Source organism: Scyliorhinus torazame, chromosome 25 (assembly GCF_047496885.1).
Source record: "Scyliorhinus torazame isolate Kashiwa2021f chromosome 25, sScyTor2.1, whole genome shotgun sequence".
Lineage (NCBI taxonomy): Eukaryota > Metazoa > Chordata > Chondrichthyes > Carcharhiniformes > Scyliorhinidae > Scyliorhinus > Scyliorhinus torazame.
The window spans coordinates 42,001,968-42,019,503 of record NC_092731.1 but is presented as its reverse complement, the minus strand read 5'-3'; the positions used below and the strand labels follow the sequence as shown (position 1 = coordinate 42,019,503).

Below are 17,536 nucleotides of genomic sequence, written 5' to 3'. Positions count from 1 at the left end.
CTTCACCACGGAGTGTGTGTCCTTCACCACGGAGTGTGTGTCCTTCGCCACGGAGTGTGTGTCCCTCACCACGGAGAGTGTGTCCTTCACCACGGAGTGTGTGTCCTTCACCACGGAGTGTGTGTCCCTCACCACGGAGTGTGTGTCCCTCACCACGGAGAGTGTGTCCTTCACCACGGAGTGTGTGTCCCTCACCACGGAGTGAGCGTCCTTCAACACGGAGTGTGTGTCCCTCACCACGAAGTGTGTGTCACTCACCACGGAGTGTGTGTCCCTCAACACGGAGTGTGTGTCCCTCACCACGGAGAGTGTGTCCTTCACCACGGAGTGTGTGTCCCTCACCACGGAGTGAGCGTCCTTCAACACGGAGTGTGTGTCCCTCACCACGAAGTGTGTGTCACTCACCCCGAGTGTGTGTCCCTCACCACGGAGTGTGTGTCCCTCACCACGGAGTGTGTGTCCTTCACCACGGTGTGTGTGTCCCTCACCACGGAGTGTGTGTCCTTCGCCACGGAGTGTGTGTCCCTCACCACAGAGTGTGTGTCCCTCACCACGGAGTGAGTGTCCCTCACCACTGTGTGTATGTCCTTCACCACGGAGTGAGTGTCCCTCACCACGGAGTGTGTGTCCTTCGCCACGGAGTGTGCGTCCCTCACCACGGAGTGTGTGTCCTTCACCACGGAGTGTGCGTCCCTCACCACGGAGTGTGTGTCCCTCAACACGGAGTGTGTGTCCCTCACCATGGAGTGTATGTCCCTCACCACGGAGTGTGTGTCTCTCACCACGGAGTGAGTGTCCCTCACCACAGAGTGTGTGTCCCTCACCATGGAGTGTGCGTCCTTCACCACGGAGTGTGTGTCCCTCACCACGGAGTGTGCGTCCCTCACCACGGAGTGTGTGTCCCTCACCACGGAGTGTGTGTCCCTCACCACGGAGAGTGTGTCCTTCACCACGGAGTGAGTGTCCCTCACCACGGAGTGTGTGTCCCTCACCACGGCGTGTGTGTCCCTCACCACGGAGAGTGTGTCCCTCACCACGGCGTGTGTCCCTCACCACGGAGTGTGTGTCCTTCACCACGGAGAGTGTGTCCCTCGCCACGGAGTGTGTGGCCCTCACCACGGAGTGTGCGTCCCTCACCACGGAGTGTGTGTCCCTCACCACGGAGTGTATGTCCTTCACCACGGAGAGTGTGTCCCTCGCCACGGAGTGTGTGTCCTTCACCACGGCGTGTGCCCCTCACCACGGAGTGTGTGTCCCTCACCACGGAGAGTGTGTCCCTCACCACGGAGAGTGTGTCCTTCACCACGGAGTGTGTGTCCCTCACCACGGAGTGAGTGTCCTTCACCACGGAGTGTGTGTCCCTCACCACGGAATGTGTGTCCCTCACCACGGAGTGTGTGTCCCTCACCACGGAGAGTGTGTCCCTCACCACGGCGTGTGTCCCTCACCACGGAGTGTGTGTCCTTCACCACGGAGAGTGTGTCCCTCGCCACGGAGTGTGTGGCCCTCACCACGGAGTGTGCGTCCCTCACCACGGAGTGTGTGTCCCTCACCACGGAGTGTGTGTCCCTCACCACGGAGTGTATGTCCCTCACCACGGAGTGTATGTCCTTCACCACGGAGAGTGTGTCCCTCGCCACGGAGTGTGTATCCTTCACCACGGCGTGTGCCCCTCACCACGGAGTGTGTGTCCCTCACCACGGAGAGTGTGTCCCTCACCACGGAGAGTGTGTCCTTCACCACGGAGAGTGTGTCCTTCACCACGGAGTGTGTGTCCTTCGCCACGGAGAGTGTGTCCTTCACCACGGCGTGTGCCCCTCACCACGGAGAGTGTGTCCCTCACCACGGAGAGTGTGTCCCTCACCACGGAGTGTGTGTCCTTCACCACGGAGAGTGTGTCCCTCGCCACGGAGTGTGTGGCCCTCACCACGGAGTGTGCGTCCCTCACCACGGAGTGTGTGTCCTTCACCACGGAGTGTGCGTCCCTCACCACGGAGTGTGTGTCCTTCACCACGGAGTGTGTGTCCCTCACCACGGAGTGTGTGTCCTTCGCCACGGAGAGTGTGTCCTTCACCATGGAGTGTGCGTCCTTCACCACGGAGTGTGTGTCCCTCACCACGGAGTGTGCGTCCTTCACCACGGAGTGAGTGTCCCTCACCACGGAGTGTGCGTCCTTCACCACGGAGTGAGTGTCCCTCACCACGGAGTGTGTGTCCCTCACCACGGAGTGAGTGTCCCTCACCACGGAGTGAGTGTCCTTCACCACGGAGTGTGTGTCCCTCACCACGGAGTGAGTGTCCTTCACCACGGAGTGTGTGTCCTTCACCACGGAGTGAGTGTCCTTCACCACGGAGTGTGTGTCCTTCACCATGGAGAATATGTACTTCACCACGGAGTGTGTGTCCCTCACCACGGAGTGTGTGTCCCTCACCATGGAGTGTGTGTCCCTCACCACGGAGTGTGTGTCCTTCACCACGGAGTGAGTGTCCCTCACCACGGAGTGTGTGTCCCTCACCACGGAGTGAGTGTCCTTCACCACGGAGTGTGTGTCCTTCACCACGGAGTGAGTGTCCCTCACCACGGAGTGTGTGTCCCTCACCATGGAGTGTGTGTCCCTCACCACGGAGTGTGTGTCCTTCACCACGGAGTGAGTGTCCCTCACCACGGAGTGTGTGTCCCTCACCACGGAGTGAGTGTCCTTCACCACGGAGTGAGTGTCCCTCACCACGGAGTGAGTGTCCTTCACCACGGAGTGAGTGTCCCTCACCACGGAGTGTGTGTCCCTCACCACGGAGTGAGTGTCCTTCACCACGGAGTGAGTGTCCCTCACCATGGAGAATATGCACTTCACCATGGGGTATGCGTCCCTCACCATTCAGTGTGTGTTCTTCACCACGGAGAGTGTCCTGCACCGGTGCCAGAACCAAGATCTTCACGGCAGTCACCATCTCGCTGTGTTGACCTGGTTGTGTCGCGGGGTCGGTCTGATCTCCTCAGACAGAAGCATTCACACTCTTCAGTCCCGGCTTTCAATCTGAGGAGTGAAGCTGACGTCCCTTCCTGATGTTCCAGATGTTTCCGTTTCAGTCCAGTGACTTGAGGTCTGACCAAGTCCAGAGGCTCCACATCTGACTGGGACTCATCATATTCCTGGCCTCCAGCAATGCTCTGAGAGGAGGCAGCCTGGGCCATCTCTGCCTCTGCCTGGTCAGAGAGACTGAGCTGCTCACCAGGTTGTGACCACACGGCATCTTTAGAACAAGGTCCCCCTGAGCTAGGTATCTCTGCGCTGCTGCAGGAGGTGGATGAAAACTATTGCGGCTCTTCAATGACAACATCGGAGACCTCGCTGGTGTCAGAGCTTTCTTAGGTCTGGCTGGGAGCTCCCAGGACTACTCCCCGGTACCGGAGCCATGACTCATGTCAGGTTGGTGATATGGATGATGGTGTTCTGGCTCGTCCCTCGGTTTATTGGTCACCTCACCCTCAGCACAGGGGTGATCGACTTCCTCCCCAATTAGCTCGAGGGTTCCCTCCTTGAAGTCCGCGAGGTCTTTCAGCTTGGACACCCATCCGCTCGTCTGGAATCTCTGTTTTATTGTGAGCCAGCTTGTCCTGCATGGAGACAGGTGGAGAGAGTGTGTGCTGGACGTGTGCCAGGGCGGAAGGTAACAATGCCAGGCAGCTGTGGGTGGTGAGTGGAGGTGGAGAGGTGATGAGGTGATGACAAAGATTGGAAGAGTTGCAAATAGTGAAGAGGATTGTCAGACACGGATTGTGTCTTGGGCAAAGAAAGGGCAGATGGAATTTAATCCGGACAAGTGGCATTTTGGAAGGTCCAATGCATGTAGGAATTACACAGTAAATGGTAGAACTCTTGCGAGTACTGACAGGCAGTGGGCGTACATGTCCACCAATCACTGAAAGTGGCAATGCTTGTGGATAAGGTGGTGGTTAAGGCGGCAGGTTGGCCTTCATCGGTCGGGGATTGAATATAAAAATTGCCAAGTCATGTTGCAGCTGTACAGGACTTTAGTTGGGCCTCATTTGGAATATTGTGTACAATTCTGGTCGCCACATTACCAGAAGGATATGGATGCTTTAGAGAGGACAGAAGCGGTTTACGAGGATGTTGCATTGTATGGAGGGCATTAGCTACGAGTCGAGGTTAGACAAACACGGTCTGTTCTCACTGGAACGATGGAAGTTGAGAGGCGACCTGATAGAGGTCTATAAGATTATGAGTGCCATGGACAGAGTGGATAGTCAGATGCTCTTTCTGAGGGTCGGAGAGTCAAGTACTCGGGGACAGAGGTTTAAAGTGCGTGGGTAAAAGTTTAGAACTGATGTGCGAGGGAGATGTTTTAAACAAAGGGTGGTAAATATATGGAACTTAATGCCTGGGGGGGGGGGGGGGAAGCAGGTACGTTGGTGGCAATCAAGCGGAAGCTAGACAAATATATGAATAGGGTGGGAATGGAAGGATACGGACTCCGTAAGTGCAGATGGTTTTAGTTTAGGCAGGCACCAAGGTCAGCGCAGGCTTGGAGGGCCGAAGGGTCTGTTCCTGTGCTGTATTGTCCTTTGTTCTTCGAGATGCAGGGGAGGTGCAGATGTGTGTGGGAGAGGGAGTGGTGCTGGCAGTGAGTGAGCTCATTGTGAGTGTGCGAGTGATGGGAGGAGTGACGCACCCTGGCAGAACGCAAATGGTCACTCACCCTTTTCCGGCGCTGGGTGCCTGTCCTCCTCAGCAGGCTGTTAGCACTGAGCAGAGCTGTCACCGCTTCCCCTGGTGGGTCAGTGCCCCAGCTCGATGGTCTGCTCCCTGGGAGCGGGTACAGGCCCTCACGCTGCAAATCCACTGTATCTGGGAAAGATCCGCCCTTTATCTCTGTTCTATTTCCCTGGGAATCTCCCATTATTCCCCATGTTTCACTCTGCAGAAACCACATCTTCCCTTTCCCAGTATTCCCTCCCTGCCCCATTGCTCTGAATAACGATCCCACTTTCTCTGCAGTTCCTCTGATGAGTTTAATCGCGTTTTCCCCTGGGTCTTACCTGTTGAATCTGGACCATCCAGCGACAAGACCGTTATCACATTGCAAATCAGCGGAACATTTTTGATTCAGACACTTTACGCTCCTCCATGGCTGGTCCAGAACTTTGTGATTCACACACGGGTCGACAGATATGGAGACGGCAGCTGAATGACAGCAAGCTGTTTATTGTTAAAATAACGATTAGGAAATATTACACACTGGCTCGGCTGCATTGCAACAAACCCATTTTCAACCAGTGTCTGCTATCAATCCCTGAACTGGAAGCTGGAATCTCTGCTCCTTCTCCAAACCAATTTACTCCTCATCTCCCAGCTCCGTCTCTGGGGATCTGTGACCCTGGGGATGGAGCATGTAGAACCCAACACTGTATCTGCAGCTCAACACAAACTGTGGACATCGCAGGTGTTAAGATACCAGACAAGACACGTGGCAGGGGGTGAGGGGTGACATGATCATGGACGGAAAGGGGCCATCTGGAATGGGCTCAGTACAGGGTGGATTTAATGGAGGGAGTTAAATGGGGAGATGATGGATGGTAGAGGGGATTGGAGGCACAGGCCTCCGCTAAGGCTGGTAATATGGAACGTCCGGGGACTGAATAGAACATAGAACATAGAACGATACAGCGCAGTACAGGCCCTTCGGCCCACGATGTTGCACCGACATGGGACGTCAAAAAACAAAAGCCATCTAACCTACACTATGCCATTATCATCCATATGCTTATCCAATAAACTTTTAAATGCCCTCAATGTTGGCGAGTTCACTACTGTAGCAGGTAGGGCATTCCACGGCCTCACTACTCTTTGCGTAAAGAACCTACCTCTGACCTCTGCCCTATATCTATTACCTCTCAGTTTAAGGCTATGTGCCCTCGTGCCAGCCATTTCCATCCGCGGGAGAAGGCTCTCACTGTCCACCCTATCTAAACCCCCGATCATTTTGTATGCCTCTATTAAGTCTCCTCTTAACCTTCTTCTCTCCAACGAAAACAACCTCAAGTCCATCAGCCTTTCCTCATAATGGGCCGGTTAAAAGGCCGGGGCTGTTCGCGTACCACAGGAGTTTTTAAGCGGGGTTGGTCTTTCTGCAGGAGATGCACCTCTGTGTGGAGGACTAGGTTAGGTTAAGGAAGGGGTGGGTCTGGCTGGATTTTTGCTCGGGGTTTGATTTGAAATTGAGGGTAATGGCAATTTTAATGAGCAAAAAAATGGGATACGTGTGTGCAAAGGAGGTAAGGAATCTGGGTGGGAGATATGTGAGTGTGAGTGGGGTATTGGAAGGGGCACCAGTGGTGTTGGTAGATGTGAATGCCCCAAATTGGGATGATGTGGGTTTTATGAAGGGGTTGCTGGCAGAAATCCCGGATTTGGACAAGAACCAGTTGTTCATAGGAGGAGATTTCAATTGTATCTTAGAACCAGGGTTGGATAGGTCGAGCCTCAGGTCGGTGGGTGGGGTGTGAATGGCAAGGGCTCGGGGGGTTTATGGAGAGGATGGGTATGATGGATCCATGGCGTTATCAGAACCCAGGGGGAAGGGAGTATTCCTTCTTCTCACACGTCCACTAGTTTTATTTGAGGATTGATTACTTTGTACTGGGTCAGGAGATTTTGGTTGGGGTGGAGAGGTCAGAGAATGTGGGGATAGTTATCTCGGAGCATGCGCCCCACTGGCTGGAGAATCGGTTCAGATCAGGACGAGAGCAGAGGCTGGGGTGGAGGTTTGACTCGGGGTTGTTGGCGGATGGAGGTTTCTGTGATAAGCTGCCGGCGGTGATTAAGGAGCATGTGGAGTTGAATCAGAATGGGGACGTGCCGACGGCTATTTGTTTAGGAAGCACTGAAGGCGGTGGTCCGGGGGTGAAATTATTTATTTTAAGGCTCGTGTGGATAGGGAAAGGAGGAAGGAACATGACCGTCTCGTGACCAAGATAGTGGAGGTGGACAGAGAATATTTGAGGGTGCCCACAGTGGAGGGATTGGCGATGAGAAAAAAGTTGCCGGGGCAGTTTGACAGGCTGACAACAGGGAGTGCGGTAGGGCAACTGCGGAGGGCAAGAGGGGTGCAATATGAGTATGGGGAGAAGGTGAGCCGCATGCTGGCGCACCAGCTGCGGAGGCAGACTGCATCCAGGGAAATATTGAAGATGTGGACTGGGGCTGGGGATGTGGTGTCAGAGACAGGGAAGATAAATGAGGCAATTAGGGAGTACAAGCAGGGTCTTTAAGAGGCAGACCCGGGGAGAGAGGAGGGGGAAATGGGCGGTGTCAGGACAAGCTGGAATTTCCCTAAGTGGAGGAAGCAAAGAGGCAGGCGTTGGAGGAGCCCCTGGGGCTGAGGGACGTGCTGGATAGTATCAGGGGTATGAAGTCGGGGAAGACCCCAGGGCCGGATGGGTACCCGGCAGAATTTTATCAGGAATTTGCGACAGACCTGGCACCACATCTGTTGGGGCGTTTGATGAAGCACTGGAGAAGGGGGAGTTGCCGGAGACGATGACGCAGGCAGTAATCAAACTAACCCGATAAAGGGGAAGGACCCGGTGGGATGTGCGTCGTATCGGCCCATATCACTATTGAACACGGATGTGAAAGTATTGGGTAAGTTGTTGGCGGGGAGGGTGGAGGAGTGTGTCCCGGGGGTGTGGTAGAAGATGAAACAGGCTTTGTGAGGGGCAGGCAGCTCACGAGTAATATAAGACGGCTGTTGAATGTGGTGATGAATCCGTCACGGGCTCTGGTACCGGAGGTGGTGGTGTCCATGGACGCGAAGGAGGCATTTGATCAGGTGGAGTGGCAGTACTTGTTGAAGGTTTTGGGAAGGTTTGAGTTTGGGCCGAAATTTGTGGCCTGTGTACCGTTGCTGTATGTGGCACCAAGGGCGAGGATGAATGATATGAGCTCACGAAGCTTTGACTTACACAGGGGTACGAGGCAGGGGTGCCCGCTGTCACCGCTGCTGTTTGCACTGGCTATAGAGCCATTGGCGATGGCTCTCAGGGGTCGGCAGAGTGGCGGGGGATTATGAGGGACAGAGGAAGCAACGGTGTCGCTCTATGACGATTACCTCTTGCTGTATGTTTCGGATCTGTTGGAGAGTATGGGAAGGGTTATGGGCCTGTTGGGGAGGTTTGGAGGGTTCTCAGGATACAAGTTGAATGTAAGGAAATGCAGGGTTTTCCCGGTGAATGAGCTGGCACAGTGGGATAATTTAGGGGGGGTGCCATTTACGGTAGTGAGGGATAGGTTTAGGTATTTGGGGATTCAGGTAGCGAGAGAATGGAGGGGGCTCCATAAGTGGAACTTAACAAAGCTGGTGGAGGTGGCGAGCGAGGATCATCAGAGGTGGGATACGCTGAATTTAACGCTGGCGGGGAGGGTCCAAGTGGTGAAAATGAATATTCTGCCGAGATTCTTGATTATCTTTCATGCCCTCCCGATCTTTGTACCAAACGCCTTTTTTCGGAAAGTGGAATTTGTATGGACGGGGAAGGTGCCGGGGTGGGGGGGGGCCCTGCTACAGAGGCAGAGGCCGCAGGTGGGGTTGGCGTTGCCGAACTCTCTTCATTTTTATGGATGGGGGATGTGGACAAGGTGCGGCGGTGGTGGGAAGGAGAAGAGGGAGAGTGGGTTAGGATGGAGGAGGAATCTTGTGAGGGGTCTAGTTTGAGGGCTATGGTGACGGCAGCATTGCCAATGGCTCCGAGTAGGTATTCAGGGAGCCCAGTGGTGCAGTCCACGGTGAAGATATGGAAACAGCTGAGGAGGCATTTTAGGGTGGAAGGGATGTCGGTGCTAACGCCGCTGTGCGAGAATCATGGGTTTGCGCCGGGGGGCGGGGGGGGGGGCAGGTTAGTGCATACGGGAGGTGGAGGGAAGTGAGGCTGGTCAAGGTGAGGGATCTCTATTTGGAGGAGGGTTCGCCAGTCTGGAGGAGATAAGGGAGAGGGTAGAGCTGCCGAGGGGGAGTGAGTTCAGGTATCTGCAGGTTAGAGACTTTGCACAAAATGTCTGGAGGGGGTTCCCTTAGTTGCCGGGATACACTCTGCTGGAGCGACTGCTACTTCCGGATGTGGAAGGTAAGGGAAGAATTGGGGATATATACAAGTGGCTGGGGGAGCAGCGAGTTCAAGCGGGTGGTGACGATGCTCTTTCCAAGGGTAGGAGAGTCAAGTACTAGGGGACATAGGTTCAAAGCCCATGGGGAAAAGTTTAGAACAGATGCACGAGGCAAGTCTTTTACACAGAGGGTGGTAATTATATGGGAAGCGCTGCCTGGGAGGTACAATAGTGGCATTTAATGGGAATCTAGACAAAAGTATAAATAGGGTGGGAACGGAAAGTTACGGAATCCGTAAGTGTGGGCGGTTTAGTTTCTGCAGGTAGCGTGGTCAGCACAGGCTTGGAGGGCCGAAGGGCCTGTTCCTGTGCTGTATCATTCTTTGTTCTTCACCCTCACTCCCCAAACCCTCCCTCCCCAAACCCCCCCACCTTCCCTCCCTCCCCAAACCCTCCCTCCCCAAACCCTCCCTGCACTTCCCCAAACCCACCCATCGTCCCTCCCAAAACCCTCCCTCCCCAAACCCCCCCTCCTCCCTCCCCAAACCCCCCTCCCCCCTCCCCAACCCCCCCCCTCCCCCCCTCCCCAAACCCACCCTCCCCCCTCCCCAAACGCACCCTACCCCCCTCCCCAAACCCACCCTGCATTTCCCCAAACCCACCCACCGTCCCTCCCCAAACCCACCCTTGCCCCCCCAAACACTCCCTTCCCCCCCAAAACCTACCCTTGCCCCCCAAACCTTCCATCGCTCCCCCAAACCCTCCCTCGAAGTCCCAAACACTCCCTCGCCGTCCCAAACACTCCCTCATCTCCCCAAACACTCCCTCCCCAAATCCCCCCTCCTCAAACACCCCTCCCCCCTCCCCAAACACCCCTCCCCCCCAAACCCACCCTCCACTTCCCCAAACCCACCCACCGTCCCTCCCCAAACCCACCCTTGCCCCCCCCAAACACTCCCTCGTCGTCCCAAACACTCCCTCGCCGTCCCAAACACTCCCTCGCCCTCCCAAACACTCCCTCGCCACCCTAAAATCTACCCTTGCCCCCAAACCCTCCCTTGCCACCCCAAACAATCCTTGCCCCCCCAAACACTCCCTTGCCCCCCAAACACTCGCTCCCCAAACCCTCACACGCTTCGCCAAACACTCCCTCGCCCTCCAAAACCTCATTCCTCCCCAAACCCTCACACGCTCCTCCAAACTCTCACTCGCTCCCCCAACCCCTCCCTCGCCCCCCAAGCCCTCCCTTGCACCCCCAAACCCTCCATCACTCCCCAAACTCTCCCTTGCTCCCCAACACCTCCCTTGCTCCCCAAGCCCTCCCTCGCTCCCCTAAACCCTCCCTCGACCCCCAAACTCTCCCTCACTCCCCAAACCCTCCCTCCCACCCCCAAACCCTCCCTCCAACCCCCAAACCCTCCCTCGCTCCCCCAAACACTCCCTCGCTCCCCCAAACACTCCCTTGCCCCCCCCAAACCTACCCTTGCCCCCAGACCCTCTCTTGCCCCCCAAACAATCCTTGCCACCCCAAACCCTCCCTTGCTCCCCCAAACCCTCCCTCGCCGTCCCAAACACTCCCTCGCCGGCCCAACCACTCCCTCGCCGTCCCAACCACCCCCTCGCCGTCCCAAACACCCCCTCGCCGTCCCAAACCCTCCTCCCCAAACCCCCCCTCCCCTCCCCAAACCCCCCCTCCCCTCCCCAAACCCCCCTCCCCCTCCCCAAACGCACCCTCCCCCCCTCCCCAAAACCCCCTCCCCCAAACCCACCCTCCACTTCCCCAAACCCACCCACCGTCCCTCCCCAAACCCACCCTTGCCCCCCCCAAACACTCCCTTGCCCACCCAAAACCTACTCTTGCCGCCCAGACCCTCTCTTGCCCCCCAAACAATCCTTGCTCCCCAAACACTCCCTCGCTCCCCCAAACACTCCCTCGCCGTCCCAAACACTCCCTCGCCGTCCCAAACACTCCCTCGCCGTCCCAAACACTCCCTTGCCACCCCAAAACCTACCCTTGCCCCCAAAGCCTCCCTTGCCCCCCCAAACAATCCTTGCCCCCCCAAACAATCCTTGCACCCCCAACACTCCCTTGCCCCCAAACACTCCCTCGCTCCCCCTAAACCCTCCCTCGCCCCCAAAACCTCATTCCTCCCCCAAACCCTCACACGTTCCCCCAAACCCTCCCTCGCTCCCCCAAACCCTCCCTCGCTCCCCAAGCCCTCCCTTGCTCCCCCAAACCCTCCATCCCTCCCCAAACTCTCCCTTGCGCCCCCAAGCCCTCCCTCCCACCCCCAAACCCTCCCTCACTCCCGCAAGCCCTCCCTCGCTCCCCCAAGCCCTCCCTCAGACCCCCAAACCCTCCCTCGCTCCCCCAAACACCCCCTTGCTCCCCCAAACACTCCCTCGCTCCCCCAAACACTCCCTCGCTCCCCCAAACACTCCCTCACTCCCCAAACACTCCCTCGCTCCCCCAAACACTCCCTCGCTCCCCCAAACACTCCCTCGCTCCCCCAAACACTCCCTCGCTCCCCCAAACACTCCCTCGCTCCCCAAGCCCTCCCTCGCTCCCCCAAACCCTCCCTCGCTCCCCCAAACCCTCCCTCGCACCACCAAACCGTCACTCGCCCCCAAAATCTACCTCGCTCCCCCAAACCCTCACTCGCCCCCAGAACCCTCACTCGCCCCCAGAACCCTCACTCGCCCCCAGAACCCTCACTCGCCCCCCCCCAAACTCTCCCTTGCCCCCCCATACCCTCACTCCCCCCAAACACTCGCTCCGTCCAAACCCGCCATCTCCAAAGCTTTCCTCAGCAAACACTCCCTCCATCTCGGAATACTCCCAATCCAAACTATCCTTCCACAGATCTTCCTTCCAAAGCCTCATTTCACCCAAACTCTCCCTCCCTAAACCCCCCTGATGCCCATGATACCCCTCGCCAAGCCCTCCGCCACCACTTCCACCTCTCCACCCAAATTCTACCTCCACCCAAACTCTCCCTCCATCACCTACCACTACATCTGCCCTCCCACCACTCAAACCCTCCCTGCAGCCTCTCGCCCTCTCCCACACCTCACCTCCCTGCAGGATCCCACCTCTCCCCAGGGCATAGCTTCCCTCCACAACGTCACACTGCCCAGTGCCCAAGCTCTCTCCGGTGCCTCACATCCCTCCAGCCCCTCATCTGAGCCGAGCCTCCGGCCTGCATTTTGGCACCCTCCAGTGCTCACCGACCTCCAGCGCTTCCCCTCCCTCCAGCGCCTCCCCTCCCTCCAGCGCCTCCCCTCCCTCCAGCGCCTCCCCTCCCTCCAGCGCCTCCCCTCCCTCCAGCGCCTCCCCTCCCTCCAGCGCCTCCCCTCCCTCCAGCGCCTCCCCTCCCTCCAGCGCCTCCCCTCCCTCCAGCGCCTCCCCTCCCTCCAGCGCCTCCCCTCCCTCCAGCGCCTCCCCTCCCTCCAGCGCCTCCCCTCCCTCACATACTCTCCCTCCAGCGCCTCCCCTCCCTGCAGTGCCTCCCTCCCTGCAGTGCGCCTCCCCTCCCTCCAGTGCCTCCCCTCCCTCCAGCGCCTCCCCTCCCTCCAGCGCCTCCCCTCCCTCCAGTGCCCCCCCTCCCTGCATCGCCCCCCCTCCCTGCAGCGCCTCCCCACCCTCCAGCCCCTCCCCTCCCTCCAGCCCCTCCCCTCTCTCCAGCGCCTCTCCTCCCTCCAGCGCCTCCCCTCCCTCCAGCGCCTCCCCTCCCTCCAGCGCCTCCCCTCCCTCCAGCGCCTCCCCTCCCTCCAGCGCCTCCCCTCCCTCCAGTGCCTCCCCTCCCTCCAGCGCCTCCCCTCCCTCCAGCGCCTCACCCCCCCGCCCCGCCCCTCACCCCTCCACCTTTTTGTTTGTTTGGAACGGAATACATCAGTTCTAGGTTTGGAAAGTCCATCTCCCTGCCCCTGGGTACGGGCTCTCCACAACACTCGGCTCTGTCTCAACTGGTACCTGGTTCAGGGAATAAACCAAAGTGACAACGTTTCCAGATTCTTGCCCCCAACTGCTCAAATCCCCGATTCAGAACCTGTGTCCAAGTCCTGTGTGTGTCATTGAATCCCATATGAGACACAAACACTGGATCCTCCCCTTCTCACGGCCAAGTTCCTCTCCAGACAGGAGATATCCTGAACCCCGGCACTGGACGGGCTCCGGATTGTGCCTGCAGAGTACAGTCTCGCTGCCCCTGACCAAACTGTCTCCTATCACAAAGCTTCTTGTTCTCCAAGCACTGGAGATGGCAAACTTCACCAAGGTGCCATGCTCAGTCCCCTCTTCCACACTCCAGTCCTTCTCCTCATCCGCACAGGTAACACACACCTCATTCCTGTTGGGCGAAGTCAGGGACTGAGGCTCCTCCATCACCACCTTCCCTGAAATCACACCCTCCGGTCCCTCACCGTTGGCCTGGGACTGCCCCCTGGAACTAAGTATCCAGGAAACTCTCCCATTCCCCGTGACTTCGCAATGTCCACAACTCAGACTCCAGCTCAGCAACTCGCAGCCAAAAGTTTCCTGAGCTGCAGACACTTTCTGCTGATATGTGTCCGGCGTTGCGATGTCTCCCACAGATTGCTACCTGTTGCAGTCATGACCACCACATGCCCGTCCAAGGTGACTTACTGCATTGAGAAGTCAAATAGTTAGCTAATTTATCAACTACCGGCAAGTTATAATCTCTTAGATCAGAGACACAAGTGTGGCTGGGGAGAAAGGAAAACGAATAAAGACCAGCAGTTTTTTCAACATTGTCCCTCAGATAAACAAAGCTGTCAGCTCCCCCGGCAAACTCTCCGACTGAGGTCATTGTGTAAACTCCCCTGGCCATCCTCAAACTCAAATCCTCTCAGATCCTTAGGTCGCAATTTCCTCTGGCCGTACAATCCATGTCCCTGATCCTCAAACTCCATCCCTCCGCCCACAATCGATGTCCCTCATCCTCAAACTCCATCCCTCTGCCCACAAATCATGTCCCTCATCCTCAAACTCAATCCCTCCACCCACAATCCATGTCCCTCACCCTCAACCTCCATCCCTCCGCCCACAATCCATGTCCCTCATCCTCAACCTCCATCCCTCCACCCACAATCCATGTCCCTCATCCTCAACCTCCATCCCTCCGCCCACAATCCATGTCCCTCATCCTCAAACTCCATCCCTCCGCCCCAATCCATGTCCCTGATCATCAAACTCCATCCCTCCGCCCACAATCCATGTCCCTCATCCTCAACCTCCATCCCTCCGCCACAATCCATATCCCTGATCCTCAAACTCCATCCCTCCGCCCCCAATCCATGTCCCTGATCCTCAAACTCCATCCCTCCGCCCCCAATCCATGTCCCTGATCATCAAACTCCATCCCTCCACCCCCAATCCATGTCCCTCATCCTCAAACATCATCCCTCCGCCCACAATCCATGTCCCTGATTCTCAAACTCCATCCCTCCGTCCACAATCCATGTCCCTCATCCTCAAACTCCATCCCTCCGCCCACAATCCATGTGACTGATCCTCAAACTCCATCCCTCCGCCCCCAATCCATGTCCCTGATCGTCAAACTCCATCCCTCCACCCCCAATCCATGTTCCTCATCCTCAAACTGCATCCCTCCGCCCACAATCCATGTCTCTGATCCTCAAACTCCATCCCTCCGCCCCCAATCCATGTCCCTGGTCCTCAAACTCCATCCCTCCGCCCACGGTCCATGTCCCTGATCCTCAAACTCCATCCCTCCACCCCCAATCCATGTCACTGATCCTCAAACCCCATCCCCCCACCCACAATCCATGTCACTGATCCTCAAACTCCATCCCCCCGGCCCCAATCCATGTCCCTCGTCCTCAAACACCATCCCTCCGCCCACAATCCATGTCGCTGATCCTCAAACTCCATCCCTCCGCCCACAATCCATGTCCCTGATTCTCAAACTCCATCCCTCCATCCACAATCCATGTCCCTCATCCACAAACTCCATCCCTCCACCCACAATCCATGTCCCTCATTCTCAAACTCCATCCCTCCGCCCACAATCCATGTCCCTCATCCTCAAACTCCATCCCTCCGCCCACAATCCATGTCCCTCATCCTCAAACTCCATCCCTCCGCCCACAATCCATGTCCCTCATCCTCAAACTCCATCCCTCCGCCCACAATCCATGTCCCTCATCCTCAAACTCCATCCCTCCGCCCAAAATCCATGTCCCTCATCCTCAAACTCCATCCCTCCGCCCCCATCACAGCACCCATTCCCTCCACCCAATCAGCGGAGGCCACAACCTCATCCCAACATTCGAAGCTGGGGAATGTCTTCCCGAAAGCTCTCAGTAACTTCATCTTCCTCTCGTTCCCGAACTCCTTCCGAAATACACACCCTTCAATAAAACCTCTCCAAAAATCACTTTCTCGGATAAAACTGCAGTTCTTTGATCAGATCTTTGATCCGAATATCAGGAGCTGTTGGGGTGAGAGATTCACATTGCACAGAAAGGGCCCTTCAGCCCATCAGGTCTGGGCCGGTCAAAAACAACCAGCTGACTATTCTAATCCCATTTCCCGGCACTTGGCCAAGAGCCGTGTCTGCCCGGGGATCACAAGCGCACATCGAAACACTTCTTAAATGTTATGAGGGTCTCTGCCTCCACCTCCCTTTCAGGCAGCGGGGTCCAAACTCCCACCGCACTCTGGGTGAAAAGGTTTCCCTCACATCCCCTCTGAACCTCCTGCCCCTCACCTGAAATCTCTACCCCATGGTCATTGATCCCTCCACCAAGGGGAAAAGTCTCTTCCTCTCTACTCCATCTATTTTCTGGGGATGATGCTGAATGATCACAATTGTATTCGGTGTCCTGAATGAAGGTTACTTACTCAGATAGCCCAGAATCAACAACAATGTCTTCATCTCTCTCAGTGATATTCTGTAATTGAAAATGGACAATCCATATTAGAGAAAATTCCCGAGATGGGAAAATGATAGAGAATGTGAGTGAGATAGCAGACATTGAGTTTGTTTACCTATAGAGAGTGAAGTCTCTCTCTGGGAGTGGGATAGTAGACATTGAGTTTATCTATCTACAGTGAGTGAAGTCTCTCTCTGGGAGTGGGATAGTGGACATTGAGTTTGTTTACCTATAGAGAGTGAAGTCTCTCTCTGGGAGTGGGATAGTAAACATTGAGTTTGTTTACCTATAGAGAGTGAAGTCTCTCTCTGGGAGTGGGATAGTAGACATTGAGTTTGTTTACCTATAGAGAGTGAAGTCTATCTCTTGGAGTGGGATAGTAGACATTGAGTTTATCTATCTACAGTGAGTGAAGTCTCTCTCTGGGAGTGGGATAGTGGACATTGAGTTTGTTTACCTATAGAGAGTGAAGTCTCTCTCTGGGAGTGGGATAGTAAACATTGAGTTTGTTTACCTATAGAGAGTGAAGTCTCTCTCTGGGAGTGGGATAGTAGACATTGAGTTCATCTATCTATAGTAAGTGAAGTCTCTCTCTCTTGAGAGTGGGATAGTCGACATTGAGTTTATCTATCTATAGTGAGTGATTCTCTCTCACTGGGACTGGGTTGTAGCCAGTGAGTTTATTGATCTATAGTGAGTGAAGTCTCTCTCTGGGAGTGGGATAGTAGACATTGAGTTTATCTGCCTTTCGTGAACAAAGAGCAAGAACAAAGAACAAAGAAATGTACAGCACAGGAACAGGCCCTTCGGCCCTCCAAGCCCGTGCCGACCATGCTGCCCATCTAAACTAAAATCTTCTACACTTCCTTGGTCCATCTTCCTCTATTCTCATCCTATTCATGTATTTGTCAAGATGCCCCTTAAATGTCACTATTGTCCCTGCTTCCACCACCTCCTCCGGCAGCGAGTTCCAGGCACCCACTACCCTCTGTGTAAAAAACGTGCCTCGTACATCTCCTCTAAACCTTGCCCTTCGCACCTTAAACCTATGTCCCCTAGTAATTGACCCCTCTACCCCAGGGAAAAGCCTCTGACTATCCATTCTGTCTATGCCCCTCATAATTTTGTAGACCTCGATCAGGTCATCCCTCAACCTCTGTCGTTCCAGTGAGAACAAACCGAGTTCATTCAACCGCTCCTCATAGCAAATGCCCTCCATACCAGGCAACATCCTGGTAAATCTCTTCTGCACCCTCTCTAAAGCCTCCACATCCTTCTGGTAGTGTGGCGACCAGAATTGAACACTATACTCCAAGTGTGGCCTAACTAAGGTTCTATACAGCTGCAACATGACTTGCCAATTCTTATACTCAGTGCCCCGGCCAATGAAGGCAAGCATGCCGTATGCCTTCTTGACTACCTTCTCCACCTGTGTTGCCCCTTTCAGTGACCTATGTACCTGTACACCTAGATCTCTCTGACTTTCAATACTCTTGA

At 55.8% G+C, this 17,536-nt stretch overlaps 1 protein-coding gene across 2 annotated transcripts in view; it reads right to left on the bottom strand.

Moving 5' to 3' along the window:
* The window catches only part of LOC140402504 (uromodulin-like), a 38,571-nt gene that overhangs the window by 15,810 nt on the left and 5,225 nt on the right, over positions 1-17,536 (bottom strand). For both annotated transcript variants that reach the window (XM_072490354.1, XM_072490355.1), the window contains exons 2-3: positions 16,008-16,057; positions 5,059-5,218 (exon numbers count right to left, since the gene is read on the bottom strand). In XM_072490354.1, the coding sequence (XP_072346455.1) occupies positions 5,059-5,218; positions 16,008-16,041 (194 nt within the window). In that variant the 5' untranslated portion in view covers positions 16,042-16,057. The remainder of the gene's footprint in view (positions 1-5,058; positions 5,219-16,007; positions 16,058-17,536) is intronic.